This window comes from Pteropus vampyrus, unplaced genomic scaffold (genome assembly GCF_000151845.1).
Source record: "Pteropus vampyrus isolate Shadow unplaced genomic scaffold, Pvam_2.0 Scaffold1, whole genome shotgun sequence".
Taxonomy (NCBI): domain Eukaryota; kingdom Metazoa; phylum Chordata; class Mammalia; order Chiroptera; family Pteropodidae; genus Pteropus; species Pteropus vampyrus.
The window spans coordinates 19,788,316-19,805,069 of NW_011888782.1; the positions used below are offsets into that span (position 1 = coordinate 19,788,316).

The 16,754-nt window shown below is 39.3% G+C and overlaps 1 protein-coding gene across 3 annotated transcripts in view; it reads right to left on the reverse strand.

Moving 5' to 3' along the window:
• The window catches only part of TRANK1 (tetratricopeptide repeat and ankyrin repeat containing 1), a 69,145-nt gene that overhangs the window by 37,145 nt on the left and 15,246 nt on the right, over positions 1-16,754 (reverse strand). For 2 of the 3 annotated variants that reach the window (XM_011363891.2, XM_023535775.1), the window contains 2 exons: positions 8,975-9,145; positions 1,581-1,742 (listed from right to left, as the gene is read on the reverse strand). In XM_011363891.2, the coding sequence (XP_011362193.1) occupies positions 1,581-1,742; positions 8,975-9,145 (333 nt within the window). Of the gene's footprint in view, positions 1-1,580; positions 1,743-8,974; positions 9,190-16,754 lie in introns of all 3 variants that reach the window. The other variant, XM_023535799.1, reaches the window with a different exon arrangement.

The following is a 16,754-nucleotide window of genomic DNA, read 5'->3' on the forward strand; positions in this document are numbered from 1 at the left end:
AAAGTCCAGGATCTTGTCTCCACAGAGAGTCTAAGGTGAAAGCCAGCCAGGGGACAGCTGGATTAAAAGACAGGAGATACTGGGTCTTGCTGACATTGGTTAGATCATCGGACCAGCTGTACCCGAAGGCAGCCTGGCATTCCTACTATGACTGTTTAAAATGTCACTTTTTTGCTTGTTTAAGCCAATTCGAATCTGTCTGCCACTTCCAACAGAAATAGTTCTAAATATTCTATCCTGTGGCCAATTAAGGAAATGAAGAAGAAAAAAAGAGAGAAAGAGAAAAAAATTCAAGAGAGTTGGGTGGATTAGAGATGCTGAAAGAGAATTGGGAGAAGACTTTCAGGAAAGACAGGAAGAGTAAGGGGCAGGACGGAACCGAGAAAGTAACCTAGCCAAAGTGAGAGATAGAAAGACCACACCAGCATACACAGTCCCCAAAGAGAGAGAGAGAGAGAGAACACAGGAGCACAGGCCGTAGGACATGAAGGACAGTCAAGAGTAGCATTCTCATCTTGCAGCCCTTAGATGTTTACCAAAGACCAGTGTTTTATTTTCACAACCCTAAGTATGAATGAGGCCAGTCTTCACGGGTCATGGGTTGGATGACATAAAGTCCAAACACCAAAGGCTCCCTAGAAGTGGTTGCACAGAATGGCCTAGGTCTACAAGACTGCAAACAAGGTGGCTTCAACCCAGAGTCACAGGTGAGCCGCTTATCTCTGACCCACTCATATCCAAGAAAGAAAGAACGGCCTGGCAAACTTGCCTCACCTCCACCTGCCTTACTGGCTGGTGGGTGTTAGCATTTTATGTGCAGGAAACTGGACTAAGTATTTTATATAGGTCATCTCAGAAGTTTAGTTCCCCAGACAAGGCAGAGAAGAAGAAACTAAAGCTTAAAGATGTTAAGTAATTGGCCCAAGGTCACAGATCTGGTAAGTAGTAAAGTTAAAATTCAGAACAAGCCTTCAGCACTAAGATCTGCTACATACCCTGAAGAGCATTTGTGGGTCACAGGCCACGCCTTCTTGCAGCTCTCTCTAAAATTGAGACATCTCAGCCCTACGGGGTCCAAGTGAGTGCTTTATAGCCCATACTAACTGCTGATGTTAAAAAGACAAAATTTTACCTTCTTAGGATTTCTAGAATTTCCCCTAATTATCTAAAGTTTGTCGTCTAAAGTTCTTTTCTGGAACTTTCCTGATTTCCCCATAATGAAAAAAAATTAACAAGCAATTTTATAATAACTTTATATACCAACATTCGTCAATATCTCTACAGAAAAGAAAAACATCTGTGGCATATTAAAAAAGGACACAGTCTATGCAAAGGGTAATTCTAAAAGGACATATGAAACACTAGTAACAGAGGTTGCTTCCGGGGATGAGATTTAGGGACTGAAAGTTTAGGGGCGGATGATAGACTTTTCACTGAAGAATGTTCTGTGCTGTTTGAATGTTTTACCTGTAGATCATGTCGTTTATTTTCTAAATTAATTTTTAAAAGATAATAGAAAAAGTTTTAATGAGCGAGCATATATCATCTTTAACATAATTGAATGTCGTGAGAAAAATTACCTTGCAAAGAAGAAAGGATGCGCAAGAACCTCTGGACTACATTTTGCTTCATAAAGTTTTTATACAGTAACCGGTTTCCTGAGTTCATGTACGTCACCAGCTGCGCACAGGCCTTCCGGAAAAGGTCACTCTCACTAATGGGTCCATCACCATTGCTCAGGCCTGCAAAACACCACCAGGTGAGATCACAGCTGCGGGAGACTGCAGAAAACAACCACAATTCTCTACCCCTTGGCGAATCCACACACTTTGCCAAGTGACTTTGCGGCTCCTCCCATCAGGAGGTGGAGACTTTTCCCTTCTCAGATCCTTGATTCTGGCCTGGCTTCATGACTTGTTATGACCAACAGAATGCAGTGGATGGGATTTCTGTGCTGGCTCTGAGCCTGGACCTCCAGAGGCCTTGTTTAGTTCTATACGCTCTACTGGGACCCTGACCTCTGCCCTGTGACCAGGTCTAGGCCAATCTTCTGTGGGATGAGACAGCATAGAACAAAGAAGAATCAGCCCAGTTGTCTAAAGCTGGGCCACATAGATGTCAGAGAGCCAAGACCAGCAAGACTATAGACACTTGGAGTTCAGTTAAGGCTATGAGAACAGCCCAGCCTAAACTGCTGACCTGCAGGATCATGAGCTAAAAAAAAAAAAATGCTTATTGTTTTATGCCGCTAAGTTTTGGGGTGGTCTGTTATGCAGCAGTAGATAACTGATATAACAGTTCAGGGAAGGGACAGCTGGAGGATGACTTAGTGCAAAGCAACTTCCAACTATCCACAGCTTCGGTTTCCACGGTTTCAGTTACTTGCAGTGAACAGTAATCTAACAATATTAGATGGGAAATTCCAGAAATAAACAGTTTGTGAGTTTTAAATTGCATGCTGTTCTGAGTAGCATGATGAAATGTCACACTGCTCCATGCCACCTGGGACATGAATCATCCCTGTGTACAGTGTATCCACATTGAACATGCTACCTGCCCACAAGTCCCTTAGTAGCCATTCAGTTTCAGAGAGAGAGAGAGAGAGAGAACGACCACATTCACATAAGTTGTATTATAGCATATCGTTACAATTGTTCTATTTTATTATTAGTTATTGTTAATCTCTTACTGTGCCTAATTTAGAAATTAAACTTTATCATAGGTATGTATATACAAAAAAAAAATTAGGGTTCAGTACTATCCACAGTTTCAGGTATCCACTGGGGGGGGCTTAGAACATATCCCCTGCAGATAAGGGGGGACTACTGTACCTGACAGCCACACAGGTGTCACACGGGCAAGCAGAAAAAGCCAAGAGTAAGGAGCCATCTCTCTGGCCAACGAAGGGAAGACAACACTCCCTTGGTTCAATTTACTTGAGAAAGTAGTCATAATTAGGAACTGCCCACTGATGGAATGTTGAAAAAGGGCAAATGTTTTATTTGATATCAGATTATGCACTCAAAAAGCACTCTTGGTTAGAACAGAATCTTTCTGAACAGATAGGGGAGCAAAACTGAACATCTGTCTTCACACCCAATGAAAAGGGCCTGGCCCGCAGTGTAAGCACTACCATGTTGCAAAGAGATGAACAAATGTTCAGTGTTATGGTCTAGCAAAGCAAAGCAGGAATACTTTAAAAGAGATGGACTATTTGAAAATGGGAAGAAAATAAAAAGCATCCTACCTGCAGTCAGGTTTCCTAAGAAGCCAACCCTAAGTCAAGGATTTGTATGCAAGTAGTTTATTAAGGAGGAGACAACTGAGTGGGAGAAGCAGGTTGGGGGTCAGGGAGGAAGGCCGGCCAGAGTCTGAGCTCAGGTCAAGTCCCACGCAGAGAACAGACGTGCCTGATCCCACAGGGGAGGTCTAGAGTGAGTCATACCTCACAGCTGTCCCCATTCAAGGCGAGGAAAACAGTTTTTCAAATGCTCACATCTGTCTGTCACTGGTCACAGGCTGCCTCAGGAGGAAGTAAATTCCCAGGCACTACTGGTTTGAAGGAGCACAAGCAAAACAGGCTCCATGAGCCCAAAGACTGTTCTCCTTAAGAACAAGCTTTAGGTGCTGGCTTTTCAGGCGCTCCCATGACAGGGAGCACACACGATGGTACAAGGGGTCCGAGCAGAGCTCTGACAGCTGCTGTGCCTTCCGATACACAGCCAGATGACCTTTCAATAAATCAAGTCAGAACTCCAGAAACACACACACACACCAACTTCTGGGGCAAATGCCCACTGCCGTCTAATCAAGTGACCTTCAGGTGCCAGACGGAACAAGACCCACTCTAGCACTATCCTCCAGAGAAAAAGAAAGGGAAATCATTTGTCAAAGAAGACCTCCATGCCCTCAGCGGGAAGCTCACTCTGAGATAGAAAACACGCACGTGGTGTAACGATAACTGACCAGCACTCCTGGACTCGGCCCTCCCACCTTCATCCTAAAACATCCAGGAAGACACAAAAAAGAATTCAGAAAAACAGGACCCTTGGTAAAGGAGGAAATGCCTTCACTATCAAGCAGATGGCAACCTGCCGCTTGCCTCCCTGGCTCACGCCATTACAAGCTTTCCGGGAACATCATCTTTCCGCCAGGGGCATCGGTATAAAAGTCACCTGAAATCGAAAAAAAATATACCACGCTTGACCACAGAGGTAATCAGATGCGGTTGTATAATATGAATGGTTGTGTGGTTCTGAAGGCAATTATAGGGCAGAGAAAGTTCCAGACAACAAGAAAGAAACCAGAGAATGATATCAACAATGTAAGAATGCAGAAAGGGAAAGGCTAAAACACTGACGAGGGTATCCCCGGGAGGTATGGGTGACGTGTTTATTACCCCAAACTTGTCTGGTTTTATCCTAAAATTTCTATAAGCCTAAGGAGAGACAAAAGAAATATCAGGATATAAAGTTTGTTTATACATATTAATCACATTTCTAAAAAAATGTGACTACCATGTAAGTACTGAACGATAACAACCAAAGGGCTGAATAAAAATATGCAGAAGTGTAATTATGATAAATTTTTGTTTTTTATATAAAACTATATATTTACGAATTTTCTACAATGATCACATTTAGTAGATATATGTATAAGTATATAAGCAGATTTAAAACTAAAAGTCAAACTAAGAGATCTGAAGTTAAAATAGTGTTCAGAAGTGTTAGAAAATAGAAATAAATCATTTCAAAAGGAGATTTCATTTTTGCCTGAAATCTTTCTTTCAAGCTAAAAAAGGCAAAATTTGTAAGTTTTATTACACACATTTTATCAATTTAAATTTATGTACCCATCTCATTTTTATAAAAGAAAATAAAATGAATAACTATAAATTCAAGGAATAAGACTAAATAAGCAAATCACAGATACATTAAGTTTTGGGAGTAGGTGGGTTTTTGTAGAATTAATATATTTTGTTTTCCTTTCTTATATTTTATAAGTTTCCGGAAATAAACCATATATTGCCTTTATAATAAGAAAAAAGTATCTTGAGCATCCTTTAAGTAAATACTGCAGGCCTGTGTTTACTAAAAACAGGACACCATCTTGGTGCTGAAGAATGCAGAGACAAACCATGGCCTCTGAGTCACAGGCCCTGTCTAAGGGGAAACCGACACACAGAGAAGGTTCCAGCATCCTCTGAGTGCTGTGCTGTGCTGTGCTAGAGATGCCTGCACCAGCACAATGCAGAAGGCAGCTGTCTCCCCACTGGAGGATCAGTGAGAAAAGCTTCAGAGAGCTGGATCTGTGCTCACTTAAAAGGCCAGGCATTAGTGAATCAGAAGATTCCCAAACCTCTTGTTCTTGATCCTAAGGAACATGTTCAGCAACAGCTGCCAGGGAAGATGGACATGCTGCCATCTGGTGGTGGTCTTGGGAGGCCGGTAAAAACAGTTACGTAATCCTGACTACTCAGCAGTAAAGAAAGCCTTGCTCCTCAAGTGGGCTCTGGCTTCCCCCAGCAGCTTGCGAGAAATGCAGAATCTTGGGTCCTGCCCTGAATCTGCTGAATCAAAATTTGCGTTTTAACAGGCTCCCCGATGATTCGTGTGCACGTCAACATCGGGAATCTCTGGTTTAGGGGACAGCAGAAATCTTCAGCGAGACCTTTTATTGCTCAGGTTTTGTTTCTCAGATGAAAAAGCTGCCCTACACACACAGACATCCTCACTTGCCAGCCCTTTCTGATAACTGCCTTCTTCCTCTTTTCCGATTTTTATCACTTTCTTTTGCTTTTCTTTTATCTTAATGTTTCTCTTATAGTCTTTCAATATGCCTCTAGCATGGCAAGGAAAACTTCGTGGTCAGTGGTCTAGAAAACTGTAAAATGATTCAACATCCAATAAGTTTACTAATGAGCATTGGGGGCTTTAGGCTTGACTGCCATCATCAACTATCCAGTGAGCCAAATGGCACGCCTGCAATGGGGCACATTTCTCCTGCATGTGCTTTTCTGCCAAGCAAGCACAGTAGAATTCTAATAAGTAAAAAAGAGACTAGCTGCAATTCTACTGAGTGTCTTCTCTTAGTTCCAAAGCTGGACTGGATTTAGTTGGTAAAGAAGCACCGAAAGGAAGGGAGAGCGAGACCCTGTCTGAAAAGATGTTTTTAAGATTAACAGATATTTAAAAATTCTATTATACAAGGAAACTAAAAAAATCAAAATTTAAAAACTAAATAAAAATAACTGATTTATGCTAAAGTCTATAACACTAAATATACACATATACAGTATTCTAAGCATTAATATTAAAATTAATAAATAACAAATTTGCAAACAATCAATCATTTTTCTACCATTTACTTTTGGTCCTTTTTTTATTGGCATTTTAAAACTTGGAAATTCACTGGCAAAGATAGTTTCAATTTCTCAAACAGTAGAGACCAATCTGAAACAGAGATTACAGGCGTAAGCTCTCAGAAAGCATTTCACAATGATTTGTTAATTACACTATCTCACAGAAGAAATCATAATTTCTTAAAATAGAGGCCATTTAAAAACTACACATGATGTCACAGCTTTAAAAGAACATCCATGCAACACAGGACTCTGTAAATACATTTCTCTCCCCTCATTCCCATGGTTTCATGGAAACAGAAGATATTTTAAATAAATAAATAAAAATTAAAATACAGATGGAAAATGGGAGAGGCGGGTGTTAAATGAAAAGCAGCTTCAATCTCCCCCATGTAAAACTTTCCTGACCCTGGCAATTGCGATGATCCCCAGTCTGTCAGACTGCTTCCTGCTCCCACCCAACACCCTACAAGCTGCCTGAAACTTGAAACCTACTTATCCATTCCAGGGAGGAAACCTACTTATCCATTTCCAGGGAAACACAACCAAATAACGTCAGTACATGCACGCTAACCATCTATTAAGTATTCATCAGTCTAGTCTTTCATTCATAAATGCAAACCATCCAAAGATAAGAAGATAATTAAGGAAAAGCCAATAGCATAAAAGAGAAGCAAGAAAATGAACAACTGATCCCCCCCCACAGTATAAATAATTCAGAGCAGAAGATGTTCTTTTAAAAAATTTTTTTTCAATATTCTTAAATGCCATCCAAGAAGAAATGGCAAATGTAAACAAGCACAAGCTGCCAGAGATGAGGAATAATCAGAGAACAGGAAAGAGTTCTTAGAAATTAAAACTGAACTTCCAAATTTAAAAAATGCAATGGACAAGCTGAATTATAAAAGGAAAAGCTGAAGACCAAGTTAAGGATCTGGAAAGAAAAAAGGAGACAGAAAACATTAAGGTAAAGTAGAGAGACGTGTTATAAATTCAGGAAGCTCATCCATCTAACAGTGGCAGCAAAGAGACACTGAAGGGGAACAAAATGATAAAAGATAATTTCTTTGAGCTAAAAAAGTTAGATTCAAAAGGGCCAACAAGTGCCAAGCAAGAAGAACGAATAAGGAAGGGCCCACACCTAGACATATCCCAGAGAAATTTCAGAACTCTAAGGACAGAGAAAATCCTAGAAGGGAAGATAAATGAGACTGACATCAGACTTCTAATCAGTAGCAAATGGAGGCTAGAATACAATCAAACAATTTCTTCAGAGTTGTGAGGAACAAAGTTTTATAGCATATTTCATAAATCTAAGAAACCATGGATTGTCAGACACACCAGAAAAGGCTACCATCAACCTGGGACATGTCACTGATTATGAAACACATTCTAGTTTGCAAAGATGTTAAAATGTGGGAGAAAAGTGCAACTTGGAATCGATGAAATAAAATGCCTATATCCAGGCATATTATCAACCAATAAAAGGATTAAAGAAAGACTTTTCAAAAACTCCATAAGTCCATATTATCCATGTCTCCTCCATGAAAAACTTGAGTAAGTACTCTAGCAGAGCAAGGGAGAAAGTTAAGCAGACAGCGTGAGCCACCAGAGTCATATATGAGTACAAGAACTAAAAGAAGCATAGCATATGGGGCTAAAGTCTAAATCAAAGTCTAAAGAGTACATATGTGTACATACATATATATACATATATTTATAATAATGTATATTATATGTATGTTTCATTAAATTGGGACGCTTAAAGAATAGCACATTTATTTTTTTAATTTTTCAACTATAGTTGACATTCAATATTATATTAATTTCAAGAGGAGAGCATAGTGGGTAGAATTTATATAACTTACAAAGTGACCTCCCCCCCATAAGTCTAGTACCCACCTGACATCATACATAATTATTACAATATTTAAAAAGCAAAGTTTTCAGGACATTTGGTCATTCTTTTCTATGGGTCCAGTTACACTACTAGTTGTAGAAAGTGTAACATTTACATAATCATCCTACCATGCAAATGCCATTTATTGGTTTTTAATTTTTAAAATCAATCTATAGATGAAGCATAGAAAACCTAGAGTTAAGGAACAGAATGTAAATGACACAAATAACATTACAAGCAAAATTCAACAAGTTGGACTGACTTGTTGCATTTCATCTTATACAGCAGTCAGTCAATAGATGTCCCAAACTAATAAATCAAGAGATAGAAATATAAGTTAATGTATCAGTGCATAAATATAATTTAGTGTAGTATAAGTGTTTTTTAAATTGTTGGCTATGGTTGTTTCTGAAAAGTAGGATTGATTTTTATCTCTTGCTCTGTCTGAATTTTTTTCCTTTTTTACTATGTGCATGCATTAAAAAAAAAAAAAAAATCACCCATGATATCTAAAGGTGAAGTTCTCACAATGTTGCAGAGATTCTCTAAATAAGAGTTTCTCATTCTTTCAAAAAAAGCAAACAAGTTTTCCAAAGACTGGAAGTCTCACTTCCATCTTCGTATACCAGAAAAGATAAACTGATTTGTATCTCATATCACAGAAGCAGCTTTATGCCCTCTCTGAAAAAAAGTTAATTCACTGGAAGCTGTACCTGATAAGTCCTTAGAACACGCAGCCAGTTTTTCCAAGTGACTGTTGATTTTGTTGATGGCTTTGAAGTTCTTACTCCTCTTCAGGACATCCACAGCAGACCAGGAGTTCCGATCCAGCAGAGTGGGGTCTGCCCCAAAGCGCAGGAGCATCTGCACATCCTCTGTTTGTTCTAGGGCAGGCCAACAGGAAAAGGGGGCATTGTCACGGTTCCTTCTGTAAGGAGATGTCCCCATGAGTGCTGTCTTCCCAGTTTCTGCCTGAGCAGCCCAGACAGGGAGACCAATGACCCTCTGCTTACAGACCCTGAACTGCTGGCCTTGGGCAATTCACCCAACTCCCAGAAGCAAGGAGTCCTGTGTGGAGTGTGAAGGACAATAGCTTTTAAGAGATTGAGAAGTACGCTCCTCTATACCTTTCTCCCCTCTCCTTGGCAACAAGCAAGGAGAGGGGGAATCTGGTTACTAGGCAACAGTTGTAGCTGTAAGGATAACAGCAAGCTGTGACTTCAGATTTCTTTATTCCCTAGAGAGGAAACAGAATATTCTTCTAGAAAGAAAAGCCTGTCTGGGGACAGTAGAAGAAAGTGGCAATTGCCTTCGCATCAGGGTCTTTTTGTTGTCACTGTTTTCTACCCTCCCAGCTCCTACCATCTGGCTGCCAGCTCTATTTGCTGCTTTAACGAATCTATTTGCCAAACATAAAGGTGTCTCTGTGGTCACAGATGCAATCGTTTTCAGAATAGAACAGATGTATCCCTGGGGTATGAAGACTTATGTGGGCACGGAGAGTTAAATTAAGAGTCGATGCCTAATCCCCAACTTCCATACCCATGCTTTCCTAAAATTCACCACCTTGACCAGGCACCTAAACTCCAGCTATTATCCTGCTCGTGGTGTTCTCCTTTCCGTCTCCCCAGTTCTTCCGCTTTACAAAAATATGACAAAATAAAAAGGTCCTACTTCTTTCTTCTCCATCGAGTAGGCAGAATTCTAAGACTGCCCCCAGTATTCCCAGGCTCTGGTATACATATACCTTCTCCCAGTTCTTCAGTCAAATACTACTCCACATACTGCTGCGATGAGAGTTTGCAAATGTAATTAAGGTCCCCATACAGTTGACCTTAAAGACAGGGAGATTTTCCAGGTAGGCCTGACCTAATCACATGAACCCAAAAAGTCAAAGCTATAGAGGTCAGAGATGAACGAGGGCAGAGATTCAAAGTACAAAAGGGATGTGATGCACAAGAAATTCTCCACTGCTGGCTTTGAAGACAGAGGGAGCCACATGACAAGGAACGTGTGTGGCCGGTAGAAGCTGACAGCAGCCTTTGGCTGAGAGCCAGCAAGGAAACAGGGACCTCAATCCCACAACCACAAAGAACTGAATTCTGCCACAACCATGTGAGCTCGAAAGAAGGCCTGGAACTCTAGATGAGAACACAGCCCAGCCAATACCTTGATTTCAGCTCCAGGAGACACTAAGCAGAAAACTCAGTCTATCACTCCAGACGTACAGAACTGTGAGCAAATAAATGGATGTTGTTTTAAGCTGCTAATTTTATGGTGATTTGTTGCATAGCATGGAAAACTAATGCAGTTACCATAATGTATTGCTCCAAAGGAGGTGAAACTCCTGACCTCCGTGGTATCACCTAAAGGAAAATTAGATGCCTGCCCAGTGCCTTTTAAAGGCACTTAGAATGACCAGGACAAACAAACAGAGAGTCATGGACATGGACAATGGACAATGGACTAGTGGTTCCCAGAGGGTAGGAGGTGGGGGAGGAGGGAAGAGGTAGATGGGGTGAAAGGGGTCAAATATAGGGAGGGAGGGGGAAGGAGTAGTGGGTAAAGGGGATCAAATATATGGTAGCTGAAGGAAACTGGACTTTGGGTGGTAAACACACAATAAAATATACAGATGTCAAATTATAATGTACGCCTGAAAATTATATAATTGTATTTTCTGTCCTTAAGATGCTTAGGGAGCATACGGCCTTTCGTAGACAACAGAGCTGCTGAACGGGAGCCAAATATGGAACTAGCTGACTTTCAAGTATTCCACTTGGAAGGCTGCTGGTGCTCACATATGCCATATATAAGACCTATCCTACATATCTGGTTGCTTGTGGCAGTGATAATGCATGTCTACAAAAAAGAGGAAATCTTATTTTGAAAAAATAAATAAATAAACAAACAAACAAATAAATAAATAAAAGGCACTACAATCCATCCTCCTCTTACCTCCTTCTCTTCAAATTTTAATATGTTTGCTTTTTTTAATGATCTCTGTAGTCATAATTTTAGTAATAATTCAATCCGGAAAAAAATTAACCCTTAGATTTAAGATTTAAAGTTATATGAGTGCTTTTGACCCAGAAGAGTATCACTGGATGACAAGACTTTCGAGCATAAATCGTATTAGGGCAAACTCCTTTTTAAAAAGTAAACTGGAAATATGAATCAAAAAAATACACATTTGATATTTTGACCACTAAAGGAACTTGTCCTCCAGGCATATCCTCTGTTTGGCTCAAGTAAACTCTAATAAACTCTTATAATTTCTTTTTTAAAAGATCATGTCTATAATTTTAAATGGATATTAGAAAACATCAAATTGTTGTGTACTTATATTCTACTATATACAAATAAAGGAGTGAGATAGGAGTTTTATTTTAAAACATCAATGTGAACAAAATTCTGAAAATTACCTTTTTAATTATTTAGACTCATAGATAAAAAAATTCTAGATGTCAACTTAAAAACATGTCAAGAGGTACACAGGTTTTCAAAATTTTCTAAAAGAATAAGGAAACAAAATTTGAAGACCACTGACATACTAGACTTTTTATTTTTTTTACTTGACTAGCATCCATTCGCCTTTTTTCTGATAAAAAGCCAGTTTACTTTTGAGAAAGCACCTCTCTCCCAACCCAACTCTACCTGATTTGATAGCAGTTTACACTAGAAAGACAGATACACATGCCTGTCAGCATGACATCCACTACCATTGCCCCTGCTCCAGGGGCAAACACCTGACTGAGACCTGGCCAATCAGATCATTCCATCCTCTGGCTCTAGTGGTTGATTGGTTCATGAGACCAAAGTTAAGTCACTGAGACTCATTCCAAGGCATTTTACTGAAATATTGAAATAAGGTATTCTTTTTGCTGAGATTAAAAAATTGGCAGAACATAATCCAGAATGTTCTGGTGGTTTCAGGTGAAAGAGAGACTGCCTAAGAATGTACCTAACACAGAAAGAGAAGAGCTGAGAAGTAAGACAGATTCTCGAAGACACCTTAGGAGTACCTCGACCAAACTCAGCTCTTTAGTCACATGAGTCAATGAATTCCCCTACTTGCCTAAACTAGTTTGAGCATCTGTAACTGGTAACCAAGACAGAGGAAGCTAGTCCCAACCCATCTTTGCTTCTATAATTCTAAAAGATGAGCATATCCAGGCTTTGGGTCCAACTGCTGCCCTAAGACTCTCAAACCACTGCTCCAGAACCATCATAACAGGGGGACCATCATAACAAGTAGTCCCCACCAAAATGCCAACAGAACAGAAAATTTATAAGGCCCTATAATGCTGCAATTATTTCGAATGGTGATTTGAAATTCAGGCCACATTGAAGAATCTGCAGGTTTCCTGACTCTTCATGTACCAAAAATGTAGTCAAGATGGAGATAACCTCATGCACTATTGGGGCAACCTCTCTTGGGTTCAAGTTAGCAATAGCTTTCAAAATCCAAATACATATCAATATGCTAACATCTTAAAACTGTATATGTGTTTTTACTTGTACATACAAAAATATTTGTGGGAAAAAACAGAAGATATTGATAACATTGGTTCCCGAACAGTTGAAAGACAGAGGCAGCAAAGAGAGTCTCATTGGGTACCTTTGTACCTTCTGATTTTTAATGTAATCTATTTAAAATTTAAATAAGAGGTCATCACAATAAAGCATACAAACTCTTTGAACAAGAAATTTCTCAACTAGGAAATCACCCTATGGATACATTCCTAGCAGTTCACTAAGATGAACATATAAAAATGTTCTCTGAGCATTGTTTTCAGTAGCAAAATAAACTGAAAACCATTTAAACATACATCGATAGAGTACAGTCATGTTAGAGAGTACCAAGAGCTATTTTAAAAATTGAAATGGCTGTGCAGGTACTATAAGGGAAAGATGGCCAAGACATATTGCTGAAGTAAAAAACAAATTGCTGAACAGCATGTAGAGTGTGCTCACATTCATATTTGAAAGAGAAAAAAAAAGACATTTGGCTTTATGAATATATATACTGGCAAGACACTCAAAAAATATTTTGGTAGTTAAATGTGTGATGAGGATTTACTTTTTATCACACATCTTTTTGAAGTGATTTGTTGTTGCTGGTTTGGTTTGGGAATTTTTTTTTATTAAAAACTTGCACTTTCAATTTTTTTGCCTTTAAAAATTTTTCTGATTGAGATACAGCTCGCAAACCATAAAATTCATCCTTTGAAAGTGTTGAATTCAGTGCGTTTTAGTAGATTTACAAAATTGTGCAATCATTACCACTATCCAATTCCAGAACGTTTCCATCACCCCCAAAAGAAAACTATATATATTAGCAGTCACTCCCCATTCTCCCCCTCCTGCCCCAGCCCCTGGCAACCAGTAATCTACTTTCTGTATCTAGAGATTTCCTTATTCTGGACATTTCATATAAATGGAATCACACAACATGCGGCCTTTTGTGTCTGGCTTCTTTCACTCAGCATAAGGTTTTCAAGTCTCACTCATGTTGTCTGCAGCATGTATCACTATTTCATTCCTTTTAATGGCTGAAAAATATTCTGTAGGATGGATGTACCCTTTTGTCTGTCTATTCATCAGTTAATGGATATTTGGGTTGTTTCCACTTTTTTGGCTATTATGAATAATGCTATGACTATTCATGCACAAATTTTTGTTGAGACATATGTTTTCCACATACCTAAGAGTAATATTGCTGGATCATATGGTAACTGTTTAACTTTTTGAGTAACTGTCAGCCTTTTTTCCAAAGCAGATCCACCACTTTTCATTCCCACTATCCTCTTGAGGGTTCCAAGTTTTCCACATCTTTGTCAATGCTTGTTACCATTCATCTTTTTTTTTTTTTTAATTTCAGCCATCTTGGTGTGACATATAGTTTCAATTTTTAAACTAGTTTTTAGAAAGGTGATTCAAAGGAGCCTATCACACATGAACAGGCAAAAAGACCAGTAGAACAGAACAGAAAGTTCAGAATTAGCAGCATCTCAAATCCCTGAGGTTACAACAAACTTCTAAATAACTGGTGCTGAGACATATAGGTAGCCATTTGGAAAAAGATAAAAGTAGATCCTTATGTTAAACTCCAATGGATCGAGGAGAAATTTTTAAAAATTATATAGTATATGCGACTCTCATTATACTTGTATTGGATGGCACTGGTTTAAATCTCAGGGAATGGAATGCTTGCCAAGTTATCAACACATGCAGTTAATATCCAAGGCATTACATGTATATAAAATACCCAAACCCTGCTCCAGCCATCTGTATTTCAGAAGACGTAGAGACATGTTTCTTTGCAAATCAGAGTCTTAACCAGAAATATCTTTTCTTAAGGATTTTTAGGATGGAGATATGTAGGACAGCACAATGATTGGAGATGATTGGAGGCATACTTTACTTTAACCATTAATTACTAGGCTAACAATAGCTTTATCACAGTGGTACACCGGAGCCAGCTCATACCCATCCACGAGGACCAACTGTTACATGTCCAGGAATGTTGTAAGCTGGTCGATAAATGGCCATCATAACAACTAAGCTGTTTAAACTTACAATAAATAAATTATTACTTACAATAAATACATATACTAAAAGTAAAACTCATCACTTCTTAATTATTGTTCTACATTTTGCTATTATCTATGATGAGGTTTCTTTACATCTATCTTAAAATGTAATATGATGGTGTGCTATTGCACATTTCCCAGCTCTGTGTTCAATGACATCACAGTGGCAGCTTGAAATCAGCCATGGGGGGAATATTTACACCATAGAAATCAGTCGACACTACAACCAGAGCTTTTCTCTTTGAAATCCCAGCTGTCAAATGTTTGCCAGGATACCACTGTCTTTAAGAAGATAATAAAATACACAGGACATCAAAAAGACATATAATAACAAGTCTAAGCAAGGATACAGAGAAACTGGAACCCTCACACATTGCTGGTGGGAATGTAAAATGGTATAGCCACTTTGGGAAACAGTCTGTCAGTTCCTCAAAGTTTCAACACAGAGTTACCATATGATCTGGCAATACTACTCCTAGGTATCTGAGAAAAATGAAAATATATTTCAACGCAAAAGCTTTTACACAAATGTTCATAGCAGCTTTATTTATAATAGCTGAAAAATGGAAACAAGTCATGTGCCCATCACCTGATGAGTGAGTAAATAAAATGTGGTATATCCACACAATAGAATATTATTTACAATGAAAAGAAACTAAGTACTGATACACATTATGATGTGAATGAACTGTGAAAACCTGCTAAGTGAAAGAAGCCAGTCACAAAAACCACACATCGCATGATTCTATTTATATAAAATGTCCGGAATAGGCAAATCCATAGAGATAGAAAGTAGATTAGGGAGCGGCTGCTTAGAGCTGTGGAGGTAGGAGGCAATGGGGAGAGGCTACTAATGGTTCTGGGTTTTCTTTTCCAAATGACGAAAATGTTCTCAAATTGATTGTGATGATAGTTGAATGGCTCTGTGAATATATGAAAAAGCACTGAGCTGTATACTTTAAATGGTGAATGATATGGTATATAAATTATATTTCAATAAAGTTCAAAATTCAAAGGCATCAAACACCTTTTCTCTGTTTCCCCCAGATGTGGATTCCTGGGACCCAGTTCAGTCGGGAATGACAATAGACAGACGAACCTCACTGGGCTGGCTACTCCTGGGACTTGCTGAAGAAAGAAAACTGTGACTTCCTAAAAGGACCCACCAGACCAGAGGGCCCCAACTGGAAACCTTGGGGCTGTGTCTAATCCATAGGCATGTTTCATTTCAAACCAACGTTTATAATCATGAGTGTTTTGTTTTTTTTTTAAGTCCAGCCTTCCATAAGATGGCAACACTGCCTGGTTCCCATGATCAGAGCCAGGCTGCTGCCACACCAGGCACGAGCTCCCCAGTGCTCACTAACACCTCCCTTCAACTGGGGCTGAGAGTCCATTATCATTTATCATCACAGCTACTCTAACTTTTTTTATAGGAAAAAAAAAAAAAATGCTTGTCTCCATGAGAGTTTCTAGAAAAACGAGAGAACTCAAAGAGCTGTGTGACAGTGCATACCGTCTTCCTGTTTCACAGGCTAACGGGGTACGTCTGTATCAAAGAACCGCCTTTTCCTTGCATGTGCAAGCCTCACTTTCTCACGTGGCCTGCCTGGCCATGGCGGAAGGATGCGATTCCTGTGTTAGATTCTAAGTGCTACGAAGGTAGGACTATGTCTGTTGTCTGGTTCACAATTTATCTCTAGTGGCTAGCACAGATGTGATGTAAAATAAAGCACTTAGAAACCATGTGAAGAGGGAGAGAACAAATGCAGCCAGAAGCCCATGTCCTTGAGTCATTCAACCCCACAGAAGCCATTTGAAGCCAACCAGAGCTCCTGGAGCCCAGCAATTCTTCCTTCTCTTGTCCCACATCCTTTCTGCATAGAGCCTACCCTTC